Consider the following 13,837-nt stretch of genomic DNA (forward strand, 5'->3'; position numbering starts at 1 on the left):
GTGTGTGTGCGTGTGTGTATACATAGCGGGGTGAAGCAGTAGATGTTATGATTCTTTTCGTCTCCCCACCCTCCTAGCACCTCTCATTCTCATCCCCCTGATCCACATCCACCATCAACCACAACAGACCGGTCACGACATCCCCCATTCCAGCGGAACGAGAGGCCATCATCCTCTTTGTCACTCTCCGACGCCTGCCACTGGTATGGGGCTGGTGATGGTGGTGACAGTGGTGACAGTGGTGGTCGTGGTTGTGGTGATGCAAGAGCTAGGCTTATATCGACGTGACTAGCGTTTGGGACGGGGGAGAGGGGTAGACATGTGGCAACACCACACGCACATGCACGTGCACAAGAACCCGTACTCTCCTCACGTTTGTGCGTGTGTGTGTGTGATTTTGGCAGGATCTTGCGCTGGAGGCCACTGCCATGACGAAGAACCCGACAACCGCATACGTACGTGCACACACACACACACACACACACACACACACACCACCTTCTTCTGCAGGCACTTCATGATGAGTGCATCTGTTTGAGTGAACACCTGTTCATCCTCATTCTCCGTTTGTGTGTGTGTGTGTGTGTGTGTGTGTGTGTGTGTGTGTGTGTGTGTGTGTGTGTGTGTGTGTGTGTGTGTGTGTGTGTGTGTGTGTGTGTGTGTGTGTGTGTGTGTGTGTGTGTGCAGGAGGATGCGAGTCAGCGATATGTGTGTGTGTGTGTGTGTGTGTGTGTGTGTGTGTGTGTGTGTGTGTGTGTGTGTGTGTGTGTGTGTGTGTGTGTGTGTGCAGGAGGATGCGAGTCAGCGATATGCGGATCGCGTGACCACGCTGATGATGAACCAGGCAATGGACGAATCAAAGTACGTGGTGACGATGATGGTGGTGGTGGCAGCGGTGCCGTGCTTCATTTATTAGGCTTTCGAGCACAGAACACGTGTCCGCTGGTCATATCCCCTTCATTCACACGCACGATTACTCACTCACCCACTCACTCACTCACTCACTGACCCACTCACACGAAAACATACACACACCCACACTCGTGAACACACGCAAACGGCCAGGAACGTGCACGAGCAGGATGAGGCAGAGCGAACACAGAAACAGCGGACGGAGAACGCAGCGCGAAACCCGTTTACAAATCCGCATTTTGCATCAAGCAAACTCCTACCGCCATGCAAGGGCGTGAGCCATGTCACGACACTCGTGAGTCGCTGCCGTGACGGAACGAGGGGAAAAGGAGAAAGGGGAGGGGTGTGCAGTGTTTTGTTTCGGAAGCACGCAGTGTGAAGTGCGTTCCTTCACCCACACCCACACACTCCCTCACTGTCTCACAACACACACACACACACACACACACACACACACACACACACACACACACACACACACACACACACACACTCACACACACACACTCACACTCACACTCACACACGCACACTCACACTCACACACGCACACTCACACTCACACGCATCTGCATCAGGCGACAACGCAGTGCGACGATCGGAAAGTGCTGATTGAGTTGCTACAGCTTGAGGTGCGCTTCAACAAGTGGTACCGCGGTCCCGCAATGGCCTTTTTCCAGACCATTGGCAGGGCGCTCGCGGCCACAACCACACGTGAACAAGTCGTTGCGAAGCTCAAGGAGACGATGGAGAGTGAGTCACAGCACATCACAGCACGCGTGCATGCAGGGCTGCTTCGTCTTGTGTGTGTGTGTGTGTGTGTGTGTGTGTGTGTGTGTGTGTGTGTGTGTGTGTGTGTGTGTGTGTGTGTGTTGTGTGTTGTGTGTGCGTGTTTGTGTATGGTCGTGTTAATGCTCTGGTACCGCTGCGTGTTTCAATCTCGCATCGTTCACTTGTTCGCGCTTACCCCCCCCCTTCAACTCATTCCCTCTCCTCCCCATCACACACACACACGTAACAGCTGTGCAGGCGTCGCTGCGCGTCATCACGACGGAAACGCTGCCGCCGTTCCTGTCTGCGTTCCGCGAGTACATTGTGGACGAGAACGGGGAGCTGAAGAAGGACGACCTGGCAGTGGCCGTGGAAGCGGCACAGCCCAAGAAGACGGTGAAGGAGGAAGAGAAGGAAGGGAGTGACAACAGCAGTGCGAATGGCGCCATCGGGGCGGCAGCAGTGGCAGCGACAGGCAACGCACCATCATCGGATGACAGTGATGATGACTTTGTGGGCCCCAACGCCACACCAGCGCCGACGGTGGTCAAAAATTATGGTGAGGACGATGACGACGACCAAGCAAATGGAAACGGAAACGGAAATGATGCTGATGATGATGATGATGACATCATCGTGCTTGATTGAAGCAGGCCGACACCCAAACGCGCGAAACAACATGCACACACGCACAAGCACACACACATGCACACATACACATGCACACTGTACATATGTGCTTTTCGTGCTGTTCTGTGCGGTCTATGTTTCCTTCGTTGGTGTTGTTTGCGTGCTGCAACGAGTGCACGCTTGCTCGGGTGTTGGCTGGTGCGTTAGGTTGGCCTTTGTACTGTGAGCTACACCACACTGGGATTAATTTGCTAACTGATATTACACGCAACACTGTACGTAACGCTACCCTGACCACAGCCGCTCGAACTAGCACACGACACGCGCCCACCTCACGAGAGCTAAAGAGTGGCGCAGAGGCTGGCCTAATGGGGAAAAGGCTGAGCAGGACAAGAGAATACACACACACACACACACACACACACACACACACACACACACACACACACACACACACATCGCACGCACACACACACACACACGCACACACACACACGCGCGCGCACGCACGCACAGACGAAACTACACGACGCTGATGTTCGGGTCATCATCGCTTTCGTCGCCGCGGCGTTGCACAAATGACAGCGATCCGCCGTCGCCATCAGTGGCAGCAGTATTGTAGCTGTTGTTGTAGCTGTTGTTGTTGTCGCCTGCGTCGCGCCACACAGCATCCATGTCCACAACGTCACTCACGTCGTCACTGCCGTGACCACCGTGGACACCCTCCTTCACAACATCACCACCACCACCAGTGTTGTCAGTGCTTGCTGCGAGCGTCTCTTCCACAGCCTCGCGCTGCAGCTGTTCCACCATACGTCTGAAACGAGACGACGGCTGCGCCAACAGCGTTTTCGGCTCTCCAATCTCAACCGCCTCGCCGGCGTCCATCACTGGTTTGGAGAGGAGGGGGGCGAGCAGGGGTGCGTGAAGAAGGTGAGAGGAGGGGGTGATGTTCGCGACATGCATGATGCTAATCACAAATGCACACACGTACGTAAAATCGCGCGCACAAAACAAACCGTCCACACACACACACACACACACACACACACACACACACACACACACACACACACACACACACACACACACACACACACACACACACACACGCATCACTGACCGAGGACGCGGTCGCATGTGAGGATGGTGTCGAGACGATGGGCGATGATGACGACAGTGCGATCACAAAACACTGCAACGCAAAATGGGAGGATTGGGGAAAGTGCAGAGGAATATCGTGTCAGAACAGGCGATGGAGCATGCATGGAACTTGCTTCACACGCGCCACTCATGCCTTGTTCGTCTCCAACCTCGCCCCCTCGTCATCCTGCAAACAATACACGCACACACACACACACACGCACACACACTCACACACACACACACACACGCACACACACACACACACCCTCTCTCTCCCTCTTCCTGTCTCCTTGACCAAGTGACCTTGTGTGAGGACGCGCTGGATCATCAAATCCGTTTCCTGATCGACACTGCTCGTCGCCTCATCGCACACCAGCACGCGGCTCTCCCTGAATGGCGGGGGGGCAGTCAGTGCGTGTGAACGTGATGCAATGTGTGTGTGTGTGTGTGTGTGTGTGTGTGTGTGTGTGTGTGTGTGTGTGTGTGTGTGTGTGAGTGGGAAGAGTTGTAATTGTGTGACGTTTGCAAGGTAGCTGTTAGGTCACCAACAAGACATCTGCACGCCTGACCACCACCAAAGTCACCAGCACCAGCACCCGTCGTCACTCGTCACCTGAGGAGTGCGCGGGCGATACAGAGGAGCTGCCGCTGCCCGTGCGAGAACACGACGCCGCCATCGCCCTCCCCAACAGCCATGTCAAGCACCCCGTCGCCAAACCGCCTGATGACGAAGAAAGTGGTGCGGTGGCAACGGTACACAGTGAGATAGTGAGCAAGCGAGACAGAGACTGCGAAACAATGGGACAATCATGCAGCGGGGCAGTGCGAGTTGACTCACAACTCTGACGTGGACAAACACCACAGCACGTGAGCACGCGCACACATACGCACACGCCATGAAGACATGCACTCCTTTTTGCTTCTCACGTTTGCAAGTAGGAGGAAAGGTTGACGTCCGCGAGCGCCTTCCAGATTTCTTCGTCGCTGTAAAGGTGCAATGTGACACGTGTTAAGAGGAGACCAGAGCAGAAACAACTTCAAACGCACACCAAACACAAACACAAACACCAAACAAACAAACAAACAAACAAACACACACACACACAAAAGCAAACAAACAAACAAACAAACAAACAAACAAACCAGCCAAGAATACAAACGTGTGCATGGCGAGGGGGTCGAGGTTTTGGCGAACGGTTCCGTTGAGGAGGACGGGATCCTGCGGAATAATCGCAAGGCTGCGGCGCGCAACCTGACGCAGGACGCGGGGGTGGGGGAATGAATGCAGGAGACGTGGTAGCATGTGTGTGTGTGTGTGTGTGGAATGGTGGTGTAACGAGAGGCGAACACGCTGCACATGCGCACGCCCTGTCAAGCGCACTCCAACACGCACTCACTCACTCACTTCGCCACACTCAACCACAAACACCCAAAAATACGCACGCGCACACGTGCACTCGCTCAGCCACGCACACACACGCAGCACAGCACTACGGGCCGTCACCACGCGACAGCATCCCGTGTACGTACGTGAAGCGGAAGGTCAAACAAGTTGACGCCATCAAGCTCAATCCTGCCGCCGGCCTCACAGGGGAACAGGCGAAACAGCGCCGAGATAATGGTGGACTTGCCAGCACCCGTGCGCCCACAGATGCCAAGCTTTTCGCCCGCGCGGATGTGGAGGTTGAAGTGCTTGAGTGCCGGTGGGAGATGGGGGCGATAGCGCAACACGACGTCCTTGAAGTCCACGCTGCCCTTCGTCGGCCAGTGGGGCGGGAGCACCTGCAGAGAGAAGAGGGAAGAGGAGGGGAGGGGTTAGCATAGGTAAGAACGACAGCTACGAGTATACGAGGTGCTGCGAAGATCATGTGTGCATGTGTGTGCCATTCATACACAGCCACGTTTCATGATGGCGCGCGCATTTCAGTCGCTTTCACAAGGGCAAAGCAAGATTGCGCAACTGTCATCGTGCCAACAACAACTCACGGGAGCGGGAGCTTCGTCGCCCTCCTTGCTGTGGTGGGAGGTGGAGGTATCAATGTGTTCGCGTGGAATCTCGAGTGGAAGTCCTTCCACCTCACGAATGCGCTCCAGACTTGTCATGTTGTTCTCCACCTCAATGAACATCTTCACCGTCCACGACGTCAGGCCCATCTGCACGCAACAGAAACGACCGTGGATGCGTGTGAATGTGCGTGTGTTAGTGTGCGTGAATGCGTGTGAAAGTGCATGCGTTAGTGTGCGTGAGTCTGCGTGAGTGTGCATGACAATACACGTGCTCTATTGCATAAGTAGTCAACCAATCAGGCTGACTTCTACAACATCGTTCTACACATCATAATCATCACCTTCACCACCACCACCACCATCAGCAAAGTGCTCACCAGTTGGAGGCAGTACACGAGAGCAAGGCCGATCAGCGACGCATCAACATCGTCTCGGATGTGAACAGCAACCAGACAGAGAACCGTGCCTGATGCAACGGTGGAGAAGGAGGGGGAAGGGGTAGAGGAGGAAGGGCAAGACATGAGCGGAGTTGAGGAGAGAATATAGACCATTCGTGGGCGCACATGCTGACGAACACACACACATGCACACACACACACACACAGAATGCAACACACACAAGCACACGCATGCACACACAACACGCAAAGCACACACACACACACACACGTTCACCGGAGTGCCCGATCACCGCCTTACCGACAGCGGTTGCGAGGCCGTTGAATGTGATGGACATCCAGCGCTCAAGCAGTTTGTTGATGAGGAAAATCTTGAGGTGATGGTCAATGGTGGCGTGGACTTTGGCCGTCATGTGCTTGGCAACCCGAAACGCTCGCACAGACACCCTTAGATACGTGCGCATGTGTGTGTGTGTGTGTGTGTGAGTATGCGTGTGTGTGTGAGTGTGTGTGTGTGTGTGTGTGTGGGCAGACACGCATGGTTTTGGTAAGATATGAGCTTTGACATGACGCAAGCGAAGCACGTAACATAAGGCAAGTTCAACACGGAGGTGAGCATGCACGGTCAATACAACACGTGTTCAGACACACCCCACGCACGCAGCACGATAAGGCAACGTGCCACAGCTGAGCATCAGTCATGGCAACACACCTGCTGCTGAGGACTTGGGAGAAGAGAGAGTAGATTGGAGATTTGGTGATGGCCTCAATTCGCAAGAGCTCGCGTGAGGTACTGCGGTACGTGTTCTGCAACAGGTCGTGGACAGATGGTGAGCAGCGAGCTCTGAAGCATCAAGCACAAGTGTCGCAATAACATACAACTCTCATCCACGCTGTAAACACGCACAAACAAAATTTCCGTGCATACGCACAACACACACACACACACACACACACACACACACACACACACACACACACACACACACACACACGATCAACACACACACACACACACGATCAACACACACGATCAACACACTTGAATGAAGTATGTTGCGAGGAGGAGGGGTGCAATGAGGATGAGGAGCCAGGGCACGCTCACAACAGCAAGCGCCATCGCCGTTAGAAGAACGAAGATGTTGTCCAGAAACTGAAACAGAAAATCAGGCAGCAGCATGTCCACTCGGTGCAAATCTGACAGTTGGAGTGGTGTGTGCGCGCGTGTGCGTGTCGTGAGTGAGTGTGTGCTGTGAGTGTGTGTGTGTGTGTGTTTGGGTTGTGAATGTACGAGTGTAATTGAGTGTGTCTGCACACCTGTACACGAACAATACACACACACACGCGCTTCTGCTGCCTTCCATCCCCACTCCTCCGTCCTCTCGTCTCGATTGCACGTGCGAGCACCAGTGGCATTGAGACCTGTGGAGAAGCGGTTGAGGAGGCGACCGGGCGGATTGCTGTGGAAATAGGCCATCGGCGCATGCAGCAGCCTGTGGTGGTGGTGGTGGTGGTGATGGTCGTGATTGGGATTGAGCATGCAAGTACTGAAATCACGTGCACTTGTACACACACACACACACACACACACACACACGCACACACACACGCACACACGCACGCACACGGCACACACACACACACACACACACTCACACACACACACACACACACGCACACGGCACACACAGACCTGAGGAGGGCGTGGAAGTGGATTGCGCGGGAGCTGCGCATGGCAAGGTATGTGCAGAAGAAGGAGCGCAGCACAGCGACAACAACATTGCTCGCCACCCAGATGAACAGCGATTGCGTCCAGAACGCCGTGGTGTGGTTGCGCTGCAACGAGAGCGATGGATGATCGAAGTTGTAAGGTCGTGAATTGAAATAAGTGCACACAGACATTGCTGTCACACATGCAACGTCATGTGACCAAATCAACAATACCATGACTCCACACGCTCGCATCACTCAAACTACGTTCACACACACAATGCAGACACACACACACACACAAACACACACAATGCACACACAAACACAAACACAAACACACACACTACACTCCAACACACACATCCCCTCAAAGCATGCTTACGAGGTCTGGTGGGAGGTCCTCGGACTGCGGATCGGCATCTGTTGCCCACCACGTCAGCCACACGTCCGCCATCACTCGCACGCACTGGCCAAACACGTACACAAACAGGACTGCAAAGATGACGACCCCGCCCCACTCCCGCGGACGCTGGAGCCACGCGTACCCTCCACGCTCGCTGCGATCACGCGTGGAGAGCTGTTCCGGATCATACGTCCAGCTGCTGACGGATGCAGCAGCAGCGTAGGCCTTGTACACCGCCCACGACACGGCACCACGCTCTTTCTCCTCAAGCACCGTCAAGCCTTCATTGGCAGCAGCAGCAGCAGTAGCAGCGGTGGTGGCGGCGGCAGGGGTTGATGTCTTTGCTGCGGCTGGGGTTGACGCAGGTTTGCCTGCCACACTGTCATCGATGCTGTTGCTGTCGGTGTTGTTGGTGGCGCCAACACAACAGGCAGCCGGGGCTGCGATGTCCACGTCTGCACCATCTTCACGTTGCAGTTTCACGCCATCACCGCCGCTGTCGCCATCAGCACCAGTGCGGCGCCACTTGACGTGTGCAATGCGCCCGTCCTCAATTGTCAGCACAACATCGGCCTCCTTTGCCAGGTCCTGGTGTGAGCTCATCACCACAAACCGCGTCTTGCCAGCGAGCGCTCCTTGAATGCCTGTCCATGCAGTGGCACAGGGATTGACATTAACAAGAGTGAGCGGCAGTGATTGTGTGTGTGTGTGTGTGTTTGTGTGCGTGTGTATGCATGTATGTGTGTGCGTGTGTTTGGAGGAGTGTTACTTGGTTACCACCACGCGCACAAACAGACAAACGCACACACACACACACACGCGCGCGCGCGCGCACCGTTTCGAAACATGTCGCTCGCCACGTGGATGTCAACAGAGGACAGTGGATCGTCGAGTAAGATGGTGTTGGCGTCAAACGAGTGGTAGATGCAGCGGGCAAACGCAACGCGCGCTTTCTGTCCGCCAGACAAATTCACGCCATTCTCGCCAATCTCTGTTGTGTGGTTGTGTGCATGTGCATGTGTGTGTGCGTGTGTGTGTGTGCGGAATCGGTGAAATTGTACTCCTCAACATATGCACGATCATGTCAGCGTTCACTCATTCCCACATACATACACGCGTTCACACCAAGATACAAACGCACACCACACGTGCACGTATGCATACGCACAAGCCTCCACGAAAGCCTATATATGCACGCACCTGTCTCTGTGCCGTGTGGCAGAAGGGCAATATCGCGGTCCAAGCAGGCAGCGGTGACGGCGAATTTGAATTTGGCGGCATCAAACGGGGCTCCAAACAGCACATTTTCCCTCAGCGTGAGATTGAAGATGACGTGCGACTGCTGCGCATAGCACATCTTGGGGCGGCGGCGGGCACACGCTCTCCTGCTCACGTCACTCGTCACAGTCGCGGAGTTGTTCATGTTGATGTTGGCGTTGGTGCTGCTGTTGCTGTTGCTGTGGTTGGCAGTGGTGTTGTTGGCATCGGCACGTGCTGCTTGCTGTGGTCGCTTGGAGTGACCATCGCCCTTCCTCACAGAACCACCCGCACCACTGCTGTTGTTGTTGTTGTCGTGGCGCCACAGTTCGCCCAGCAGGGAGAGGAGGAAGGCAGTCTTGCCGCTGCCAACGCGACCAACGACTGTCACGAGTGACCCGGCGGGGATGGTCAGGGGCGTGTACGCAATCTGATCACATGGTTGTTGTTGCGATGCATGATGAGCAAGGGCAACAGTGGTCGTGCAGGTGCGTGCGTGTGTGCGTGCGTGCGTATGTGTGTGTGTGTGTGTATGTGTGTATGGACACCCCAGGCACGCCCAGATAAATAAAACACATACGCCACGCGACAGCAACTTCCAAACGCTTACCGCGTGAGGCGTTTCAGCCATGGAAGCTCTGGCACTTGCATTTGCATCATTGGTGATGTTGATGGACACATCGCAGCGCTTCTGGTGCCACCAGTACACCTCGTTCCCGAGCACCACCGTACCGTCATCATGCACGTGCGAGCCACGTTTACTCGCTGTGCAGCCCTTGCTCTCATCGCTACGATCATGATGACACGTCTTGCCATGACTGTCGCTCCATTCAACGCCGTCTTCATCTTCTGTCTCCGCCTCTGCTGCCTTTCCATCACTGTCATCATCCCTGCGACCACCGTCCACAACATCATCACCCTCATCGTCGTCACCACCATCACCGCTGTCGCCACCATCGCAGGCGGGCGTGTCGCTCTGCTCCAGGTACGTGGTGATTCGGCGGATGGAGGCACGCCCCTCTCCCAGCAGCGCGTACGAGTTTGGAATGAGCAGCATGGGGAAGCGAACAATGTTGATGTAGCTGAGGGTGCTGAACGTCGTCTCGAGTGTGAGATCGTTCCCCAGCGCCACATACACGGCCAGCGTCACGGCGCCAACGACAGACGGCGCAACATACAGCACCGTCCGCATCAACGCGCGCACGTACTGGTGCCGGTATCGAGATGCATGCGAGGGAGGGAGGGTGTGAGTAAGTGTGTGTGAAAGTGTGTGTGTGTGTGTGTGTGTGCAAGTGTGTGTGTGTGCAAGCGTGTGTGTGTGTGTGTGTGTGTGTGTGTGTGTGTGTGTGTGTGTGTGTGTGTGTGTGCAAGTGTGTGTGTGTGTGCAAGTGTGTGTGTGTGCAAGTGTGTGTGTGTGTGTGTGTGTGTGAACCCATGACAACGTCTTCAACGCGTCCACACCTGTTCGTCACAACACTGCAATCGTGCGTATTCCACTCAACCCCACCTCCCTGTATCTCTAGGTGTTCACCTGGATACGCGAGAGAAGCTGCACCTCCTGGTCCCTGAGCTGTGTCAAGCGCTGTGCAAACGGCAGCTCCCAGCTGTACAACTGATGACAATGGCAGTGGTGGTGGTGGTTGTGGTGGTGGTGGTGAGTGATACTAGGTGCTGTCGTGCGAATATGTTGGCGTAGTGGTGGAGGTGATGCCAAGAGGTGTTGCAAAACACGCACGCCCACGATTGACAATCCAGCGTAATTGCGGTGACCAGCACCACCGGTCGACAACCACCAATGATGTACGCAGCAAATTACCTTGATGACGTTCATGCCTGTGATGACTTGCGACATGAGGTTGGTTCGCTCGTCTGTTGTCGCCAGCATCTCGCCTTTCTTCCGACCAACATACCCGCCAAGCCGCGCCTACGTGTGTGTGTGTGTGTGTGTGTGTGTGTGTGTGTGTGTGTGTGTGTGTGTGTGTGTGTGTGTGTGTGTGTGTGTGTGTGTGTGTGTGTGAAGTCGTGGTGCAGAGACGAGGAGCAACCGAGCAAGCGAAAGCGCCTGAATCGTCATGTACACATGTGAACATACACACATACATGTGTACACACATGCACACATGCACACACGCACACCTGAACTGGGATGACGAGGAGGAGGAGACCAAAGCCGACGATGGCGGCGGGTCCAATATCGAGCGCGAGCAGAATCAGCATGACAACCACAAACAGAGGTGACGCCCACAGGTAATGGAACAGGATTTGCATCTGTCGACGGATGTGGCGGTTGGTGATAGTGGTGGTGGTGGTGGTGGTGGTGGTGGTGGTGGTAATGGTGGTGGTGTGAGAGTGAGAGAGAGCTGCAGGTACACGCAAGTCGCACACACGCGCAAGTGTAGACACACACAGAAACAATCATGGTGCTTCAACCACACACACACACCTCAAAGAGGCGTTCTGTGTCGTTACTCATCATGTTTGTGACAGAGCCAACATTCTGGTCTGTGTGAGCGGCGCGCGGGTGGTGTGGAGGGTGAGAAGGTACGAAGCGAACAGTGGGACCGCAGGCAGTCGATATGATGTGGAGATATTATGTAGGAACGCGCAAAGTGAACGAACAAATCGGTGCACACACACACACACACGTGCGCGCGCACGCACAAACACGTACGCTCATACTCACGCGTGCGCGCGCACTCACACACACACACACACACACACACACACACACACACACACACACACACACACACACACACACACACACACACACACACACACACACACACACACACACACACCTGTCGACATGGCGATGGTGAGGGCCTTCTGGAACATGATGGTCATGAGCATGCCACGCATGCGCACTCCGTTGCGGAAGAGCTGGTGGAATTTGTGGTTGATGGCCAGGGCGTAGATGGTGGTGCAGACACCGAGCCCCACGCTCAGATACACACCTTCCCGCACAGGTTTGGTGTCATCCTGAAGTGCAGCCGGGTAGCATTGAGATGAATGAGTGGCAGACACGCATCAGAGAGGCACGATAGAAAACACACATGTGCAGACACGCACACGTGTACGTTCACATATGTTGTACCCGTGCAGCCACTCACTCACTCACTCACTCACTCACTCACTCACTCACTCACTCACTTGCTCACTCATTCACACACGCACTCCCGCACTCACTCAGTCACTCACACACGCACGCACTCACTCACGCACGCACGCACGCACGCACTCACTCTCGCACACGCACACACACACACACGCACACATTGACGCACCTCTAGAAAGGCAACGATGCGCTTCACGAGAAACGGCTGCAGACCCGCGGAGGTGCACCAGATGACATACAAGCCGGCGGCAATCAGCCATCGCTTCCAAAACTTGGCCGCCAGCAAGTGCCACAGGTTGATGCGGCGGCCACGGTTGCGCGCTCGCCATGACTTGTAACTGGCCAGCAGTCGGTCGCCATGGTCCCTCTCTGGCAGCTCCCAGATGTCGTCCGCCTGTCAAGGGGAAGAAGGGGGGAGAGGGGGAGAACGTGGAAACGTGGGTGTGTGGTCGTGGCGGAGGCGTGTCACTGGAAATTGGGGGGGGGGGAACAATACCCAAAGGAGACGGCAGTGCACAAGCACACGCACGCACATGCATGTACACGCAAACACACACACACACACGCACACACATAAACGAACGCATGCTCACACAGCACATGCAGACACACACGCAGCACACACACACACACACGCACAAACACACACGCAGCACACGCAGACACACACGCAGCACACACACGCACACGCACAAACGAACGCACGCACACACACGCACATCATCATCATCACACACACAGACCGTGATATCGTTCTTGCGGCCATAAAGCAGCAGCGGCCACAACCAGAGCCAGTACAACTGCGAGAAGAAGGACGACTTGGTAAGCGGATGCTCACGCTTGCTGCCACCAAACCCTCTCGTCCTTGTCTTGTCAGTGTCATCTGCACTGTCGCCAGAGGAGTGCTGTAAACCTGCACCAGCCATTGTTCAACTTGTTACAGTTGCGTGCCTTGTCGTTCTTCGCTTGCAGGAGCGTAGCCACGAAGAGAATTGAAACAAAAGGCACGGCCAGTGTAAAGGCCACGCACGCCAAAGTGCGCTGTGCGGCGGTGTGCGTTACTTCTCACAAGGTGGCAGGCAGCGGTGGCGTGTTGTGTAACAGCAGTAGCCAAGCCAAGGCGTTCATGCACACGTGTGCTCTTCTGGTGCTCGTGTGGCAGCAATGACGACCGGTGGGTGACTGCAGATGATGACGCCGAATGTTGTGTGAAATCATTGGTGAATCGCCACAAAGTCGTGAGTGCCTCGTTCTTGTTGGCTTGTTGTTAGGTTGTTTCACACGACTACACCACGCTCCACGACCACGAAAGCGCGGGCGAAACTGCGAAAGGTCTGGCAGGAAGCAAAGGAGAAGGGTGTTGTCATTGTTGTTGTTGAACTAGTGAACTGGAAGGGAAGGGATAGCTAATGCGGAAAGAAGGGGAAAGAAGACGGAACGAGAGAACGAGTGAGGGTGCTGAGAATGGAAAAGTGCTGACAG

General features: G+C 55.0%; 2 protein-coding genes across 2 annotated transcripts in view; one reads left to right on the forward strand and one right to left on the reverse strand.

Annotated features, from left to right (window-relative positions):
- Nucleotides 1-2,331, forward strand: part of PTSG_09697 (uncharacterized protein) — a gene marked incomplete at both ends in the record, with an annotated part of 5,815 nt that extends 3,484 nt beyond the window's left edge. The window contains 5 exons of the mRNA XM_004988995.1: nucleotides 405-455; nucleotides 791-861; nucleotides 1,066-1,207; nucleotides 1,491-1,665; nucleotides 1,934-2,331. Coding sequence (XP_004989052.1) covers nucleotides 405-455; nucleotides 791-861; nucleotides 1,066-1,207; nucleotides 1,491-1,665; nucleotides 1,934-2,331 — 837 coding nt within the window. The remainder of the gene's footprint in view (nucleotides 1-404; nucleotides 456-790; nucleotides 862-1,065; nucleotides 1,208-1,490; nucleotides 1,666-1,933) is intronic.
- A 504-nt stretch (nucleotides 2,332-2,835) lies between these two features.
- PTSG_09698 (SUR1 protein) lies at nucleotides 2,836-13,281 on the reverse strand (the record flags this gene model as incomplete). The annotated part of the gene is made up of 25 exons (XM_004988996.1): nucleotides 2,836-3,203; nucleotides 3,437-3,508; nucleotides 3,763-3,848; nucleotides 4,073-4,180; nucleotides 4,387-4,443; nucleotides 4,620-4,711; nucleotides 4,990-5,241; nucleotides 5,446-5,547; nucleotides 5,817-5,932; nucleotides 6,166-6,311; nucleotides 6,577-6,671; nucleotides 6,907-7,061; nucleotides 7,287-7,515; nucleotides 7,960-8,094; nucleotides 8,254-8,624; nucleotides 8,816-8,971; nucleotides 9,181-9,667; nucleotides 9,848-10,444; nucleotides 10,769-10,849; nucleotides 11,054-11,161; nucleotides 11,374-11,505; nucleotides 11,681-11,739; nucleotides 12,039-12,219; nucleotides 12,525-12,749; nucleotides 13,099-13,281. The coding sequence occupies 25 exons, from the start codon at nucleotides 13,279-13,281 to the stop codon at nucleotides 2,836-2,838; spliced, it is 4,593 nt and encodes a 1,530-aa protein (XP_004989053.1).
- Between the last annotated feature and the right edge of the window lie 556 nt (nucleotides 13,282-13,837).

This window comes from Salpingoeca rosetta, assembly GCF_000188695.1.
Source record: "Salpingoeca rosetta unplaced genomic scaffold supercont1.31, whole genome shotgun sequence".
NCBI classification, from domain to species: domain Eukaryota; class Choanoflagellata; order Craspedida; family Salpingoecidae; genus Salpingoeca; species Salpingoeca rosetta.